The sequence below is a fragment of the Hippocampus bargibanti genome, linkage group LG17 (assembly GCF_051943395.1).
Source record: "Hippocampus bargibanti isolate YZ-2025 linkage group LG17, ASM5194339v1, whole genome shotgun sequence".
In the NCBI taxonomy this organism is placed as follows: domain Eukaryota; kingdom Metazoa; phylum Chordata; class Actinopteri; order Syngnathiformes; family Syngnathidae; genus Hippocampus; species Hippocampus bargibanti.
In genome coordinates, this window is record NC_142750.1 from 2,838,248 (window position 1) to 2,855,012 (window position 16,765).

The following is a 16,765-nucleotide window of genomic DNA, read 5'->3' on the forward strand; positions in this document are numbered from 1 at the left end:
ATCAGATGGGTGTTGTAGGTCTGGATTTTTTTAATCTGGTTTTGTACGTCTGGATTTTTTTTATTAGGTGTTTTAGGTCTGGATTTTTGTTTAGTCAGGTGTCGAGGTCTGGATTTTTTTATCAGGTGTTCTAGGTCTGGATTTTTTTCATCAGGTGTTGTAGGTCTGGATTTTTTTAATCTGGTTTTGTAGGTCTGGATTTTTTTAATCTGGTTTTGTACGTCTGGATTTTTTTTATCATGTGTTGTAGGTCTGGATTTTTTGTTATCAGGTGTTGTAGGTCTGGATTTTTGTATCAGGTGTTCTAGGTCTGGATTTTTTTCATCAGGTGTTGTAGGTCTGGATTTTTTTAATCAGGTGTCGTAGGTCTGGATTTTTTTTAATAAGGTGTTTTGGTCTGGATCTTTGTTTAATAAGGTGTTGTAGGTCTGGATTTTTTTTTAATCGGGTCTTGTAGGTCTGGATTTTTTTTTAATCAGGTGTTTTGGTCTGGATCTTTGTTTAATAAGGTGTTGTAGGTCTGGATTTTTTTAATCAGGTGTTGTAGGTCTGGATTTTTTTTAATCGGGTCTTGTAGGTCTGGATTTTTTTTAATCAGGTGTTTTGGTCTGGATCTTTGTTTAATAAGGTGTTGTAGGTCTGGATTTTTTTATTATCAGGTGTTCTAGGTCTGGATTTTTTTTAATCGGGTCTTGTAGGTCTGGATTTTTTTTATTAGGTGTTGTAGGTCTGGATTTTTTTATCAGGTGTTATAAGTCTGGATTTTATGGAGTTTTTTTTATGAGGGATGCGGAAGTCTCGTCATCTCTGCAGTCACCAGAAGTGATTCGGGTTCCGATAGCGCACAATAGAGAGTATAGCCTAGCTCATCCACTTCCTGCTCAGTCAGTTCACAAAATAAATTGACTTTGGGGTTGAGGGCGCAGGGCAGTCGCCCGGCCTCCAGGTGACCCACAAGAGCCTTGAGCAACTGTAGGAAGTTATCGGCCAGCGCCTCGTGGGTCCAGTTGCTTTGTTTTTCACTTAGAAGCAAGATGGCGTTGGTGAGCTGGCTGGCGTTGAGCCGTTTGAGGGCGGGATTGAGTTTACACACAGCTTTGGCGACTTTGAGGCAGGCGCATCGATAGCCGCCATCTTCTTGATCCAACGTTCGCAACCGCGCCGTTTCGGCTACTCGGAAACTTTGCCGCCACAGGTTCTCGTGGCGCTCCGCGGCGAGTCGATGCGGTTTGGCGATCAGCGAAGTCCCGTCCTCCATGACCAGTAAGGGCAAAAAGTCCACGGAAAGCTTTCGGTCCGTTTCGTACTGCACCTCCAAGGTGAGGGTTTCCGACGGGACCACGGGACGAATCACGTAATCCAGGACGCTGCCGATGGCGGGCCAGTTGATGGTCCCCACCAGCTTGTCAAAAACCTCCAGGATTGATTTCGGGGAGAGGTAACCTCCCACCATGCAGCGGTCCCAGTAGCTGCTGTTCCGTGGGAAATATTCTAAATTCTCCCTACGCACCAACCAGAAACCCGGAACGTTCATGATCGTGTCCTCTCCCGGGATTGACGACCAAAGATTTTTCTCCAGAATGAGAGGCACCATCAACTGCGCGTGGTCTGCCATCACCACCTTCGGTGATGGATCATTTTCGTTTGATTCACAGAGCGCCACGGATTCATTAAAGGACAACCGACACCGGTTTTTTTTGGTTTCCTAACTGACATCAGAAAAACGTTTTATAGCATCTAAAATACCCAAAATGCGTAGGCTGATATTTTTAGTCAAATGCAAAACACCAATAAAAGTGACTTAAAGTGTCCCAAAACTGCCACAAAATGAGCTCGGAACTGGGCAGATTCAGAAAGTCCCGCCCCCTTGTTCGTGACATCACGTCAGGATACTCCTTCACAAACTGCCTTGCTCCAGAATCAAAACAATGGCTTCAGAGAGTTGAGATTCAGAGAAGATGCTTTCTTGTTACTCATCCAGTTATAAATATGATTCAAATAGTTCTGAAGAGGAAAGCATACATGTTTGCAATCGATTAAAGAAGTCCTTCCGTATCAATTCGAGCCGTCTGCACTCTAATGTAGCGCCCAGAAAATGCACAAGATGGTGCAATTGGCTGCGACACACAACGATTCACCATCGCGTTATTTATGTAGTTTTTCTTCTAATTTCGCCATCAACACGATGTATTCAGATGAAAAAAAGTACCTAAAATGCTTCGTGTGTCGCTTTGTCGGTCAGGGGCGTTCCTTCCGTGACGTCACTTAGGGGATCGTCATCAACTCGAAAACAAGACTTCCTGAATATTCAGCGAGAGTCTTAAAACGTAAAATATCGCTATATGCGGTGGAATCTTTGTAAAATGCGCTCAGTAGAAGTCATTTGAAGTGATTTTACAAATTATGGACGCAACTTGTGTCGGTTGTCCTTTAAAAACAAGAAACAAAAGATATTCAACGTCTCACCTGTAAGTCGTCGTACAGGCTACCGCTCAGGTACATCTCTCGGAGCGGCATGTCAGGAAGTTTGGCGTGGAGGAACACTCGCAGTTCGGCGCAGATATCCAACGCCGCCCTGCGGGCCACGGCTTGCTCCTCGGCGGGGATGTCCACGTCGTGCTGGTAGAAATCCCAAAGACGCTCTTGAAGGGAGAGCCGCATCCGAGCGCGGAGCAGGTCGGACTGAGTTGGACCGCTCCCTTTCGCTGCAACTCGGCCAACGGCCCTCCAGATATAATCTGGGGAGAAACCGGGAATGTATATGGTGACCCCAAAAAGATGCGTACCCAGCCTCTATGAGGCCGACTTGTAACGTAAGCACCCACTGTGAATAAATGGCAAGAATCCTCCCAAATGGATGTCTGTTACCATACAGAAATAGAAGCAACAAAAGGGTTGACAAAGAAGGTAAATGAGTTGATTTTTTTTTTTTTTTTTAGCAAAGTCAACACGTTGGTTGCACACACCTGGCTCAAAGGAATTGGTGGAGGTGGGCAGGGACTGAAGCGACCTGCTAACCGTGGCTTTCATGTCGTGGTTCAAGAGCCGTGGTGACGAACCCACCCAGGCTGGCTCCTCCCAGCTTTGTTTTCCTTTAGGCTCCATTTTGGTGGGGCTGCTTGGAGCGCTGATGGCACGGTCATACATCTACGGGACAAAGACAATGTAGTGAGATCAATTATATACACTGATAGCTCGGTTTACGAACTTTTCGGTATACGAACGTTACATTTATGAGAATTTTACCTTGGCATACAAACTTTTTTTCATACACAGAGCTGCCTCAATGAGTGATGTGTCGTTCGCGAACGAGCCCGTTGTAACAAGTACAATGGCAGACGACTGTTTTTGTCCTCTATTCCCCGCCCCTAGTCTTCGGTTAAAGCCACGTGATTGGTCAAGAACGGAGCAGTGAGGGGGGGGGGGGTTTAAACATTAACGAGACAGGCAGACGACAGTGAGAGAGTTTCAACTTTGATAGTTCAAAGGCAGAGTGTAGACTGCAAGGTTAAAATATCCGATCAATCAGGCTCCACAAACACCCCGCACAAGCCATCTGTACACTTGATGCAAAAAGCTATCAACCCAGCTAAACAGAACATAGTTGATGAGGAACTAGATAAGATTATCGCAGAGAAAGCACCTACAGTGGATCATTCCTCAAGATGGTGAAAGAAGAAGGTTAGGTTCCTCATCAAGTGTTTAATGCTGATGAAATCAGCCACTCCATTCCATCAAGCCATCAGCGACCATCACAAAGGTAAATAAAACGACTTTATTATACAGTACAGTTTATTTCTTTAATTATAATATGATAGCACATTTGTTATACATAAAATATGCTTTATTTTGCGTAGTTTTAAAGCTTAGAAAATTAGAAAATAGAAAATCATGTTTTATGGGGACCTGGGAACAGATTATTCTCATAATAATGGTTTCCTATGGGAAATGAATTTTTGGGATACACACTTTTCACCTCACACACACTGTCTGGGAACCAATTAAGTTTGTAAGCCAAGGTGTCACTGTATACATTTTTTACACCTCAGACCAATATCTCACATACTCTTTTGACGGCAAGCGTGGCGATGCCCAGCATGGCTGCTCCACCGACTCCCAAAACGAGCTTGGCGTTGGAAAGCATGAAGTCGATGGCGGTGCCGATCCCGTTGTCGTCTTTCTTCCCTTTACGGTCTCCATTCACTCCGGCCATCCTGCAGCTGAAATCAGGAATGACGCAAATTATTAGCATATGCAGGTAACATCCGATTTACGACCGAATTCCGTTCCGACCAAACGGTCGTAAGTCAAAATGGTCGTAAGTTGAAATACATTCAAAATGTTGAATAGAGACTCGGAGGCTAAATGACTGGCAAACTCCTCCCTCTGGTGCCATCACGCGGTTGATTGCTGTACGAGTGTGAGATGCTGGCTGGCTGGCCAAAATTGTCGTACGCGTTGCCGGCCTCCTAGCGCGTTGCGATGCTAGGCGTAAAATTACATTTTTAAAAATAGGGTCTGGAGGGCCGAATTGATCCCGAAGGACTTCTTTAATCGATTGCAAACATTTATGCTTTCCTCTACAGAACTATTTGAATCGTATTCATAACTTGATGAGTAACAAGAAAGCCTCTTCTCCGAATCTGAACCCATTTTTTTTTATTCTAGAGCAAGGCAAGATGTCCTGACGTGACATCACGAACAAGGGGGCGGGACCTTCTGAAACTGGCCATTTCCGGTTTCATTTTGAAGTTGTTTTTGGACACTTTAAGTCATTTTTACTGGTGTTTTTCATTTGACTAAAAATATCAGCCTGCGTGTTTTGGGTATTTTAGATGCTATAAAACGTTTTTCTGATGTCAGTTAGGAAAGAAAAAAATGCTGTCGGTTGTCCTTTAATGAACTTCTTCTCAAGTTATATTTTATATTAAAATGTAAGAAAACCTACCTGGGAAGGATACGTTCAGATGACCGCTTTCTGGCCCTCAAAGTGGCCCTACATAAGTCCACCCAAACGGCTACTGAGGAAGAACTGGCCCCTCTTCAGAGCCTCTTCCTTGTCTTCGGGTGCCGTCAGGGTTTGGCAGCGGCGAAACTCACGAGCCACAGCGCGGCGATAGTAGTTGCGGTCGGTATACTGAAGGTGACGCCCTGCACGGAGCAGCGCCCGGTACAGCTCCAGCACTGCACTACTAGACCAGGCGCCCATGAGGGACCACACTTAAAGAGGGAGGGCGAGACCCTGGCACCTAGAGGATAAGATGAGAAATGATAAAATTATAAAATGAGGCATATTTCCAGTGTCTGAAATAACGACTGCCCGGATGCCCGGGGCGTGCAATTTTTACGTCGGGCATACAACTTACAAAATGTCTCTGCCCGGTTGGCCGACGATTTTTTTTTCAAATCAAACATTTGATTTATTCAATAAAGCAAATGTTTGAACTAAGATTTTGAAATCTGAATACATTATTCCGATTTTGACATTTTTGTTCGGTTTGGAAATGTTGAAATTTCGGATTGTTTGGCAATTTGCATACTCGGCATGGCAGCCAATCAGAAGCCTGCTTCGTGCTTCCAGACTGTCCCGAGAGTTATAAGGTGGCGCATTTGCATATCATTTTCCAAAGTAGATGCACAGAACCTCAGCCCTACAAGAAAGATTCAAAAGAAGCGAACAAAAATTAGGACGCTACAAAAGGTAAACGTACATTATCCCCTGACTGTAAAGTCTACTCGAGAGTTTTGAAAGGCGCTTAGAAATTAATGTATTATTATTATTATTATTATTATTATTATTATTATTATTATTAAAAGTATTGTGGAAAGAGGAGTTCACGTGGCTTCTAGCAGACGACGCAACGCAAACATTGCATTGTGCAACATGCCGAACAGTGTATGGACAAACGACAACTAGAGCAAAATCATCAGCAAGGGATATTTACCATAAATTAAGCAAGGGAGCATTTGTGGTTGGAACATCCTATATTAAAAAAATCCTTAATACTTGGCAACAGTGTTTTTTTGTGTGTTTTTTTTTTCCCCTCAATCTCCAGTGGTATCGATATATTGTATTATCCTTGCTGTCATTGTCTTTTATTGAGCATCTTCATCTTTATTAAGCTCATAGAGTTGCTTGTTCTATAGCCACAAAGGGGACACAAGCCAGTGTCTTATCATGCCGGTCCGAAGCACGGATAAATACAGAGGGTTGTGTCAGGAAGGGCATCCTACGTAAAAGCTTGGCTGGCCAAAACAAACCAATCAAACCTCGGAAGATGTACGACACTGATTCGCTGTGGCGAACCCCGAAGGGAAAAGACCAAAGGAAAAGAAGAAGAAGAAGCGATATAACATTTTTTTTCTGCAAGTGGTCAATACATGTAGAGCAGAGGTCATCAAAGTTATGCCCGTGGGTACCGGGCAGCCCCCAAGGTCCACGTCCGGTCTAAAAATAGCTCACCGGTGAAGTTGTCATTTGAAAATGCGAATGCAGTGATTTATGGAACTAAAGTGGAGCAAGTTGCTATTTAGCTGCACCGTACATATTAGCAATGTACGAACCAGACACCCAATTTTCTTCAGAATATCAACACTACTATCCTTTACACTCAACAGTATATTCAAAGCAATATTTGTCAACATACGATCATATTAAACCAATTATTACCAATTATCACCAAGAACATAAGCACACCATACATATTGACAAGTTGTCTGACACGCGTTGCTAATCCCAAATCAGATTTCCTGTACCAAGAAGCTAACGTTAGCAAGCACGCACACCTTACATCAACGCGACTGCTTAAAAGTGTCTTAATATCAATCTTGAAACGACAGTTTTTCGTGTCAACGAACACGAAAAGTTGCAAAGATTAATTTGACAAAGAAAATGGCTGACAGCGTGGAAAGTCACTCTTCTGACTTGCCTGTTAGCATCTCACAGCCACTGACGTTAGCCAAGCGCTTGACCTCCACATAAAACACCCACGAGACATGGCGAATGACAGACTGTCAAATATAATAAACGTCAAATACACACGAAACACTTACGTGTTCAAATTACACCGAAGGGTTTTCAGGAACAAATATTGCCAGTCTGGGGGTCAAGACACTCAAGTCATAAGCGGAAACAAATAGCCGACTGATATTCTACTTCCGGGTGACTTATTTCGTCATTGGAGGGTGTTTACATAAAATATAAATATTAATATTTTATTCTAGTACAAGATAATAAAGTTATAGTTTAGGCAAATGTACCTGTGTGTATAAATTAGAGGTGCCACCACACCAATTCGAATATTTGCGTAATGCCGTAACATTTAGTAACTGTCGTTTTTTCGAGAAACGAGCGATCATTCGTTCCACTTAATTATTTACATTTTTAATTCGTATCTAACATTTAGTTAATGTCGTTTTTTCGAGTTATTTGCGTAATGACGTAACATTCAGCTCCTGTCGTTTTTTCGAGTTACGAGCGATCATTGGGTCCATTTAATTATTTAATTCCGTATGTAACAGGTCGTTACTGTAGTTTTTTCGACTTACGCGCGATCATTCGGTCCATTTAATGGTCTAATTCGGTATTTTCTGCACTATAAGGAGCAGAAAAAAACTCAAAAGCTAACCATGTATGGGAAACGTTTTAAAATAAGCCATTCATTGAAGGTGCCCCTTATCATGCGGTGCACCTTATGTATGGAAAAGGTTTTTAAATATGTCATTCGTTGAAGGTGCGCTTTATATTCCAGAAAATACCTTATATTTTTGTGTTGCGACCAAGGATATTTTAGTTGAGAAATATATATATATATTTTTTTTTAAATTCATCAACTTTTTGTTGTTGCCTATTACACTGTCACTAAAGTGAGTGTCAATGGGGTAACAAAATTATTGCAAAATGTCAAGTAACGGGCGGCCTGGTAGTTGAGTGGTTAGCACACAGACTTCCTGTTGACTGTTTTAATGTTATTATTTTTTTTTTAAACTTTCTTTATTCGATTTTGCCTTCTGGGCAAATGGTTCAGTACATGTGTTGGCATATCAGTATACAACTCAGAAACACTCCCCAGTTGAGACAGATTCATATTTATTTATTTATTTCATTGAGGAAAGCATCAGTGAAAATGTTGTTGTCTTTGAAGCTGCACATACAAATACTTTGAAGATGATGAGTTGCTGTAGCATTCAGTTCACATTAAAACTTTATTTTGATACGGGGAAAAAATGAGTCACATAAAAAGTAATTGGTAACCATTACGAGTTGGCTGTGTTGTCTATTGTGAAACATAGATGATGCGGCTAAAATGAGGCGATTTTAGATTACGCAGTTCTTGAAAATGAATGTGAAAGACGAGTATAATAAACTGATGGAAACATAAAAAAAAAAATACATTGACGATATATGTATCATTTACTTCTGCCAGACTGAAGAAGAAACAAAGGATTAAGTGGGTCTTGTTGCCATTGAAACATAAACATTTGGAAATAAATATCACGTAAATCAGCTGGAAATTTCAATATTTTGCATCATCGAGGCATGCTACATATGATTGGTACTCGATGCTGTGTTTTCGTCTTTTAATCTGATGATCATGGCATATATTTATGTCCTTTGAGTCTGGGAATAATCTGCGTATCTCTGACATCATTATGCTGAAGCAGCCAACACAAGTATCGCTCCGTCCCCATGCCCCACCCACTGGTCAGTAGCGGCTTCACCTCACGCATGTCAATGTACCATTTATAGGACTGCTGAGGAACTGCATGGTGCCTGAGGGCCTCCTGTACCATGGAAGAAGTGGAATGACGTTCTCCGAGACCCAAAGTCTCTCCTAAACCCAACAGAAGGTCCGCAGCCTTGGCTTTGGCTCGTCCGCTGCCCTCCACGTAGGCTTGGTAGAAGGGAACTGAGAGATGGTCCATCTCAGTTAGCCAAACGGGGCCCCCGTATTTTTCGATCAGGAACCGTTCTCCTTTGCGGGTAAGTTTTCTCCCAAACTGCGGCTGACCTTCTTGGACCCACTCCAAGCAATCAGCAGAAGGCATGATCGGAATGGCTTGGTCAAGAGAAACTCGTGGTAGTCGGGTTTTCCCATCTAATTTACTTAGCAAGAGAGTGACATGTGTCAGGGTCCCGGCGGTGTTGAGGATGATGTCTGCGTGTCTCTTCAGCATGGACTTGGTGAGATGATATAAATATCCCTCTGCGATGGAAATGGCACGGTCCATGTCACCCAACAGTTCACACTCCACGTGGTAGAATTGGTTCAAGTGTGTAGCGTCGGGATCTTCTCCTCTGAAGCTAGGGGATATGTAATAGGCCCCCGGTAGATTCTCCTGGAAACGGAGGAAATACTCAAGCACAAATTGCATCGAGTCTGCTAGATGGATGTCTTGACCCAAGAGGTGAATAGAAACCGGCTCGGAATCAGACCCAAGACCCATCGGGGAGGAGATGGTGTCTGTCGTGAGAGGCGTCAGGGCGTAGGAGTACCGACAGGAAGTGCTGAAATATTCGACTGTGCTGTGGAAAAGGGTGTTCTGTATCTGGAACAGGTTGCGATACCACTGGGACGTGATCGCAAGTGTGGAGTGGGACTCGGGGTCTTCCCATGATCGCGAGGGGCGGCAGCGAGTGATTTTGGAGTAGATCGTTTTGAGGAATTCCGGGTCTGCGGCTGGACCATTAAGTGAGGAAACATAACCGGGGTATTTGGGGAAGAATTCCGTTTGCGGACTGGCAATTTTCAGGTCTTCCGGGGGAGGAATCATTGGGATCAACTTTGCATGAGCGTAATCAATCTGAAGGCCCTCAAAGATGAGAGCGCATGGAGCTCCCATTCCTTCTTCCAGCAAGTGGGCCACTTTATAAGATGCCAAGATCAGAGCTTTGTAGTCTCTTTCTTCTAGTTTAAAGATGTCGCTGGACAATGGTTTGCGTGGCACTACAACAGTTACTCCGGGTGTGTTTGGGTAGGGTGTCAGAAAAGCAACGTGTTGATTATCTTCCCAGACTCTCCAATGTCGCTCCTCGCCCCGTACAATCCGACTGAACAGGTTGTGATCAGAGTGAGGCCCTAAAAATTCAAAGCTAGAGGGAGCATTTGATGTCGGTAATCCATTCCTGATCTGGGTTTGAATCTTGTTCAGTGTTTCCTCATCGCAACGTGGGCCATTTTTCGAGTTACAGTATCCAGGGTTGAACGAGTCCACGTCTTCTTGGCTGGCAAGACGGGCCTGCCACTTTGACCCTAAGCCGTGAAGTGGTAGTAGTCGGATTTGTGCCGGTTGATTGGCGTTAGGAGAGAAAACCAAAGCACTTCGTTGGACTTCCAGTTTGTCACACAGAATTTTAGATACAGATTTGGCTGCTTGTAGCATAGACACAAAATCTGGTTCAGCTAAATGAAAGATGCTCTGGGCCCCACGAAGAGACTTTCTGGTTAAAATAGTTGACCCAGGAGTCCAAGGGTTGGGATTCAGGTATGCGACCAGCTCATCAGTTTCCCAGATGACATAAGAGACATTTTTTAGGGGTTGAAGCACCTCAACTCTTGATATTCCAGCTGACATCGAGGCCACAAACATGACGGCGGCATTCGTTTCGACAACGTAATCCCCCTTGGCATCCACCGCAATGACTCCTGCACATACGTCTTTCAGGTTTTCCGTCATCACCTCTCGACACGCCTGTCTGAGACCATAGCCTTTGTGGTGGTAGAGACTGGCGATTTTTTGCGCAACTGTATGTCTTAAAAACACATCTCCATCTCCGGAGCAACTGATGGCTAATGCGTCGTCGGCGTAGATCCCCGCTCCGACGACGGCTGTGTCACCAATTCGACCTTTCGACTTCCCTACCAAGCCGCCTGTTGATGTTGCAGCAGCCAAGGCACGCTGACAATCCAAAGCTACAGCCCCAACGGTTTGCGGGTGATTGTTTTTGGAAGGGTTCGCACCGGTGAGCTTCGCGAGCAACTCTTTGTGACGGAGGTCGGTGTGGAAGTAACCAGGTTTGACCACTTTGGGATCTTCTCCAAACCCTTGCAGAAACTCCTCCGCACCGTCGCCCGCAATCAGGCTATGTGAGCTTTTTTCCATGACACACCGAGCCGCTTTGATGGGGTTCTTTAGACGTTGGACGCAGGCGACAGCTCCCGACCTCATTCGATTGCCGTCGACGAGGGCGGCCTCCATTTCAATTTTACCTTCTCTGTTGAAGACTGAGCCTTTACCCGCATTGAAGAGAAAGCAATCTTCCAGGGCTCCCACCGACCTTTGAACTGCATCCAGACTCTGCCCGCCACATTGAAGCACTTGGGACCCAAGCTTTAAAGCTGTTTCCAGAGCAAATTCGATGACGTTCAACACTTGTGTGTTGAGCATCATTCCCTCTCCAGCGCCGCCGTGGATTAACAGCGTGTAGTCCGAACTCATCTCAGTAGTTTTCTTGTCACTCGTCTGAAAGTGATTCGTCTCGCCATTCATGTTCTTCGTCTGGTTTTGTTCGAGGAGACACTCCAAAGCTCCCATTTGACACGCGATTGCATATTTGAGAGCTAAAATCATCACAAACTGCAAATTGGCCTTCAGTTTTTCCTGAAGCTTGTCCAGAACCAAAGCGAAGCTCCCTTTCCCGTTAAGAACAACCCGAACCTTGTCCTTCTTTCCAAGGTAGGTGACAGCAAGCTGATCTTGCGCATAAACGTTTCCAACTCCGCATTCGAGTCCCTCCATTAGGTCGGTACCGGTGAGGTACACAGATGGACACCCAAAGGGGTCCAGAAATTGTTTCAAAGGGTTGTCATTTGGTAAAGCTCGTCGAAGGGCAGCTAAATGGGGACCGACACCTGTTCCAGATTTGGTGTTTTTTATCAGAGCCTTATGTTCCAAATATGCCACGTGGAACAAATTTAAAAGCTCATTCCTGGATTGCGTTGTGTTGTCTCGGCAAAGGCTTGACGCCAAGGCGCAGACTAACTTACGCGACTTCCCGGTGACTGAGTAGGTGGGATCGCAACGACCGTGTTTGAAGTGCCGCATATGGGTGGGAGTGACAAGCATGTGAGCGGCAGCGGATTCCCCCAAAGTCTGCATCAGGGAAAGTTGTAAAGAGAAGTTGATCCAAGCGTCATAGAGCCCCCTTTGGCTTCTGAGAGTTGAAAACACATCGGGATAAGACGGCACGTCGAAAGTGAGGACGGGATTGGAGGATTTGAAATCGGGGGATGTGTCGGCGGTATGCGTGGCGCGGAAAGTAAACGTTAAAGATGTCGGGTGTAAAGGATTTGTGTCATCCGATGTGGCAGAGCCGTTGACTTGATGGGAGAGGCTAAAATCGGCCGTCTCGGACAACTGGAAGATGCTCTCGGTGACAAGGCTCACCACCATCCCATCCACAGCACAGTGCTCGAAAACCATGCCGGCTGTGCTGTCCTTGAATACTACCAAATTCAGCACCTGGCAAAAGGGAAGAAAAACGTTATGTCGGTTTCCTTTGTACGCCAACGGCTCGCAGACCATCCAGTGTGACCTTATTGTCCGATAATCAAAGTCAAAGTCAAAGTCAGCTTTATTGTCAAATATGCTAATATGTATGACATACAGCAAGGCACTTATAATGTGGCTAAAAAGACAGACAATTGACAACAGACAATACATGTAATTTCTGAATGTAAAGTAAGGTTGTGTCGTATGTAAAGTGACGTAGTGTAGTAGTGCAAAAACAAAAACACAAAAAAGGTTGAAGTGAGGTCTTGCAGAAAAAAAATAGAGTTCAGGATTATAGTACAGCGTGTAGCGTGTACTCAGAGTTCGGTGAGTGTGGCAGTGGGAAGGGGCTGGGGGGGCATAATGACCAATACGTTTTTATTTCTGTGGATGTCGATGGACCACTCCTGTACCACTAAGAGCATACACAGACATATTTCTGTTGATGTTAAATTTTGAATATTCATTTTTTTGGTCTCCAACCATCACCAAAACCAAAAAATGAAGAAAATGCTTATCACAATAATAATCCATTTCATTTCTAAACACCTTTCAAAACTCTCAAGGTCACTTTACAGTCACAGGATCGGTTTATCTGCGGGTGAGAAGCGGCAGCCGTACACGCGCCAACGTTCACTCAACCCGGACGTAACTGAAATAGATAGAAAGCTAGCCAGCTAGCTAACAGATAACTAATAGATAGCCAGCTGGACAGTTAGCAAACTAGCTAGATAGCCATATAGCTTGTGTAAGGAGTCTCACCTTATCATAGTATCTCAGGCAGGGACCATCTCCTTCGCCTCCCAACCTCACCGCGTTGAGGATTTCGGCCAATTGGGAAGGTGCAGAGAGGTCCTCCAAACTCAATGCTAGCACGGCACTTTCCATTAGCATCAGTGACGCCGCAGAATCTCCTCCGTTCTTCACGATCTCTTCCCTGATGGTGGCCCAGGACTTGCGTTCCAATGCAGAGAATCTACAAATGGCTAATGGGTCGCTCTCATTTCCGGTGCTGGGCTGCTCTAGTACCTTCGCCAACTGGTTGTAGATAGCAGGGAAGGATCGAGCGGATAACGGCCCATCAGCGCTCGAACGTTGTAATATATCAACCGTAAAAACACCCCCAGCGCAAGTGACAATGGCGTGAATGCTTTCCGGGTACACCTGCGGAGGGAAAAATACAGGTTGATTTAGGGGTTAGGGGACAAAAATTGATATACAGTGATACCTCGGTTAACGAACCCCTTGCCTTACGAACTTTTCGGTTTACAAACGTTAAATTTATGAACATTTTACCTTGGCAAATGAACTATTTTTCGGGATCCACACGGATCTGGCACAATTTTTTCGCCTTACACACTCTGTCTAGGAACCAATTAAGTTCGTAAGCCAAGGCATCACTGTATATATATATATATATATATATATATATATATATATATATATGACATCTTTGGATTTTCCCTTACTTTGATTTCATCACGACTCTTGCCAGGAATTCGGGTGGCAGCAAAAACCTCAGATTGCTGAGTTCGTTCCAAAGGCACGTCACCTTCCAGCAGCTTTGGCTCGCAATACAACTTTGCTGCTGCCCAAAGCAGAGCGGCTGCTCTCGTTAGCTGCTCGCATCCTTTCGTTTTGGACGGTAGAAGAACAATTGGAAGAGCTGTAGCCGTTGTGAGCGGGTCCGCGCAGGATAAGAGATTTTTCTTGAAATTCTCCGTCACCCAATTCTCTTGGCCGGTAACGTTGGATGCAAATTTTTGCTGGGCCTCTTCCAGAGCTGACCTCTGCTTCTCGAGGGTGTTTTTGAAGTCGACAAAACGATCGAGGCTTAGAGTGAGCTGGAGGACGCGGGAAATTTCCTGAAAGGTCGCATCCACTTCTGGAACTGGGTAGTCGAGAAGAGCCATCCTGTTGAAAGTTAAGTCGGAAATATAAAAATTCAATATAAAAAAATGTGTGTGTTAAATATATTGAAATTTAGTCCCCATTACGCGTGTAAAATCAGTTTTTACGTCCCCAAAACACACAGTCCAAACATGACTTCATAGTCTTATATTTAAATTTGTGTATACGATGACAAAACCATTGTGTGTATCGCTGATTTTTTTTAGAGCTGTAAGTCATTTGGAAAGGATGGTCCCCGTAAGTGATGAAAACGTGTGTGTGTATGTTTATAATTACATTGTAATGAATACGAATAGAGATACAGATACAGATACAAATACAAATACAGGAAACATCCGACTTACGACCGGCTGGACTTACGACCACCCATACTTACAACCACAACCTCCAGACCCTATTTTTAAAGTTTGCAAGTCATTTAGCCTCCAAGTCTCTATTCAACATTTTGAATGGATTTCAACTTACGACCATTTTGACTTATGACCGTTTGGTCGGAACGGAACTCGGTCATAAGTCGGATGTTACCTGTACTACTACTACTACTACTACTACTACTACTCCTTGTACTACTACTACTACTAATAATAATAACAATGACATTATTTTAAAAATTAGAACAATACGAGCATGAAAAGGTTTATACTGCTTGGAAGCTATAAACCATATTTCCCAATATTGTTTGAGCCAAGACCGTTTTACATGGGAAAGGTTTTCAGGGGACTTCATCAAATTCAGTAGTAAAAAGTATAGTATTTTAATCATAAATGCATTTGTGACAAACCTGAGTCTGTTTAAGTAAGATTATTTATCTAATATAAAGCTTGACATAACAGCGAGGCACCCATCTGCCTCCAAACGGTATGACGTAGTACAGTAAAGTCTCGTTATATCGATATTCAAGGGAGTCCGAAAAAATATCGATATAACCGGGACTATCGATATATCCGACCCTGTTTGCATGTAATTTTCTCCGTGCGTGCATAGAAATAGTATCGATATAACCGGGACTATCGATATATCCGATATCGATATAACGAGACTTTACTGTATTTAAAATAATACCATTTAAAGAACGATTATCATCAATATTTCATGAGATTATTACAACAATAAAATGTATCAGGATCGCATAAACTTCCCATGCCCGACAAAGGCTTACAGCAGAGCTGCTTTTTGTTTCTGTTGCTTATTCATTGAATTTCTCCTGATGACACTAAATAACTTCAAATAATTCACACAATGCATCCTGTATGGATTTCTTGGAACATGCGGACTGCAGGGATTCCTGTCTTGTGACTCCAATAGCTCAATAACTAGATTAGCGGAAGCAGCTATGATCGACTCCCACAGTCTAAAAGCACGCACTGGGTATGTTAGCTAAATCAAATATTCGAAACTGACCTTAAGTGTTGACACTTTTCCGTTTTTTTTTTTTCTTCATTTTATTAATTGTTTTAAATGATTCATGGGGTCTCGATGGGGTCTTTCTATAGATCCATTCTACCCACTATCTTATCCATTTAAATGGTTTATTAAAAAATAAGAATACCTTAGCTACAACACTTGATTTTTACGTAATAATAATAATAATAATAATAATAATATTAATAATAATAATAATAATAATAATACATTACATTTTAAGCACCTTTCAAAGCTCTCAAGGACACATTACAGTCACAGACACGCATAGGTACTATAATAAATAATATACAATCACAAATAGAATACAATAAATAAAATACAATTATAAATAGAAACAAGAGAAAGAGCTACACAGAAAATGCAATTTTAAATAGGTGGCTTTGGTTTGTATTAAAATTTCAAACCCAATTATGACCATGTAAATAAGGTATTTTTTTCCCTCCATTACAAATACAGATTGAGATGAAGAGCGGCACATATTAATGAACACAACATCTGAAGATCTGCTCACCTGGGGTGGAAATTTCTCTCAGGTCAAGCCGCTCGCAAAGAAAGACAAAGAGTCAATGGGTGAAAACTTGGCTTGTCTGTAATGAGAAGGCTGTGACACTTATTAAGCAATTGAAATTCTTGTGGCCCTCCCACCAGTTCTCATGGCACTCATTTCTTTTTCTTGTTTTCCTCATCTTGCATTTGCTTCTATTTTGAGTATGGATTGGATTGGATTGGATTGGATATGCCTTTATTAGTCTCACAGTGGAGAAATTTACATTTCACAGCAGCAAAGTGATGAAAGGAATGAAAGTAGAAAAACGAAACACATGAGCTGCTGGAAAGGCAGCCACTCTCGCGGCGCCGTCTTGAAGTCAAAAGAACAAAAAAAAAAAAAACTAAATAACAAATAACATGACAGCATAGAGACAATATGACAAAACAA

General features: G+C 43.1%; 3 protein-coding genes across 4 annotated transcripts; all 3 read right to left on the reverse strand.

Moving 5' to 3' along the window:
- Positions 1-9: 9 nt before the first annotated feature.
- On the reverse strand, positions 10-4,213 carry mief1 (mitochondrial elongation factor 1). 2 transcript variants are annotated; one of them, XM_089018955.1, is made up of 5 exons: positions 4,067-4,213; positions 2,967-3,147; positions 2,826-2,861; positions 2,467-2,738; positions 10-1,621 (listed from the first exon to the last, which is right to left on the reverse strand). In XM_089018955.1, the coding sequence occupies exons 1-5, from the start codon at positions 4,211-4,213 to the stop codon at positions 779-781; spliced, it is 1,479 nt and encodes a 492-aa protein (XP_088875081.1). In that variant the 3' UTR covers positions 10-778. The 2 variants fall into 2 exon arrangements, with proteins under 2 accessions (XP_088875081.1, XP_088875082.1); XM_089018956.1 differs by lacking the exon at positions 2,826-2,861.
- A 783-nt stretch (positions 4,214-4,996) lies between these two features.
- Positions 4,997-7,181, reverse strand: LOC148885223 (mitochondrial ribosome and complex I assembly factor AltMIEF1-like). The gene is made up of 2 exons (XM_089018963.1): positions 7,054-7,181; positions 4,997-5,249 (listed from the first exon to the last, which is right to left on the reverse strand). Exon 2 carries the CDS (start codon positions 5,207-5,209, stop codon positions 4,997-4,999), a length of 213 nt encoding a protein of 70 aa, XP_088875089.1. The 5' UTR covers positions 5,210-5,249; positions 7,054-7,181.
- A 1,004-nt stretch (positions 7,182-8,185) lies between these two features.
- Positions 8,186-16,463, reverse strand: LOC148885224 (uncharacterized). Its single transcript, XM_089018724.1, has 4 exons — positions 16,340-16,463; positions 13,962-14,406; positions 13,255-13,656; positions 8,186-12,462 (listed from the first exon to the last, which is right to left on the reverse strand). The coding sequence occupies exons 2-4, from the start codon at positions 14,403-14,405 to the stop codon at positions 8,593-8,595; spliced, it is 4,716 nt and encodes a 1,571-aa protein (XP_088874850.1). The 5' UTR covers position 14,406; positions 16,340-16,463; the 3' UTR covers positions 8,186-8,592.
- Positions 16,464-16,765: the final 302 nt, after the last annotated feature.

Bases quoted from the DNA above. Each gene is read 5' to 3' on its own strand.
- LOC148885224 (XM_089018724.1), bottom strand. From the start codon at position 14,405: ATGGCTCTTCTCGACTACCCAGTTCCAGAAGTGGATGCGACCTTTCAG. The intron at 13,657-13,961 runs GTAAGGGAAAAT...TTCCCTCCGCAG, and splicing joins AGAGTCGTGATGAAATCAAA to GTGTACCCGGAAAGCATTCA. The intron at 12,463-13,254 runs GTGAGACTCCTT...CCCTTTTGCCAG, and splicing joins GCCTGAGATACTATGATAAG to GTGCTGAATTTGGTAGTATT.
- LOC148885223 (XM_089018963.1), bottom strand. From the start codon at position 5,209: ATGGGCGCCTGGTCTAGTAGTGCAGTGCTGGAGCTGTACCGGGCGCTG.
- mief1 (XM_089018955.1), bottom strand. From the start codon at position 4,213: ATGGCCGGAGTGAATGGAGACCGTAAAGGGAAGAAAGACGACAACGGG. The intron at 2,862-2,966 runs GTGTGTGCAACC...GTATGGTAACAG, and splicing joins CACCAATTCCTTTGAGCCAG to ACATCCATTTGGGAGGATTC. The intron at 1,622-2,466 runs GTGAGACGTTGA...CCATCACCGAAG, and splicing joins GCCTGTACGACGACTTACAG to GTGGTGATGGCAGACCACGC.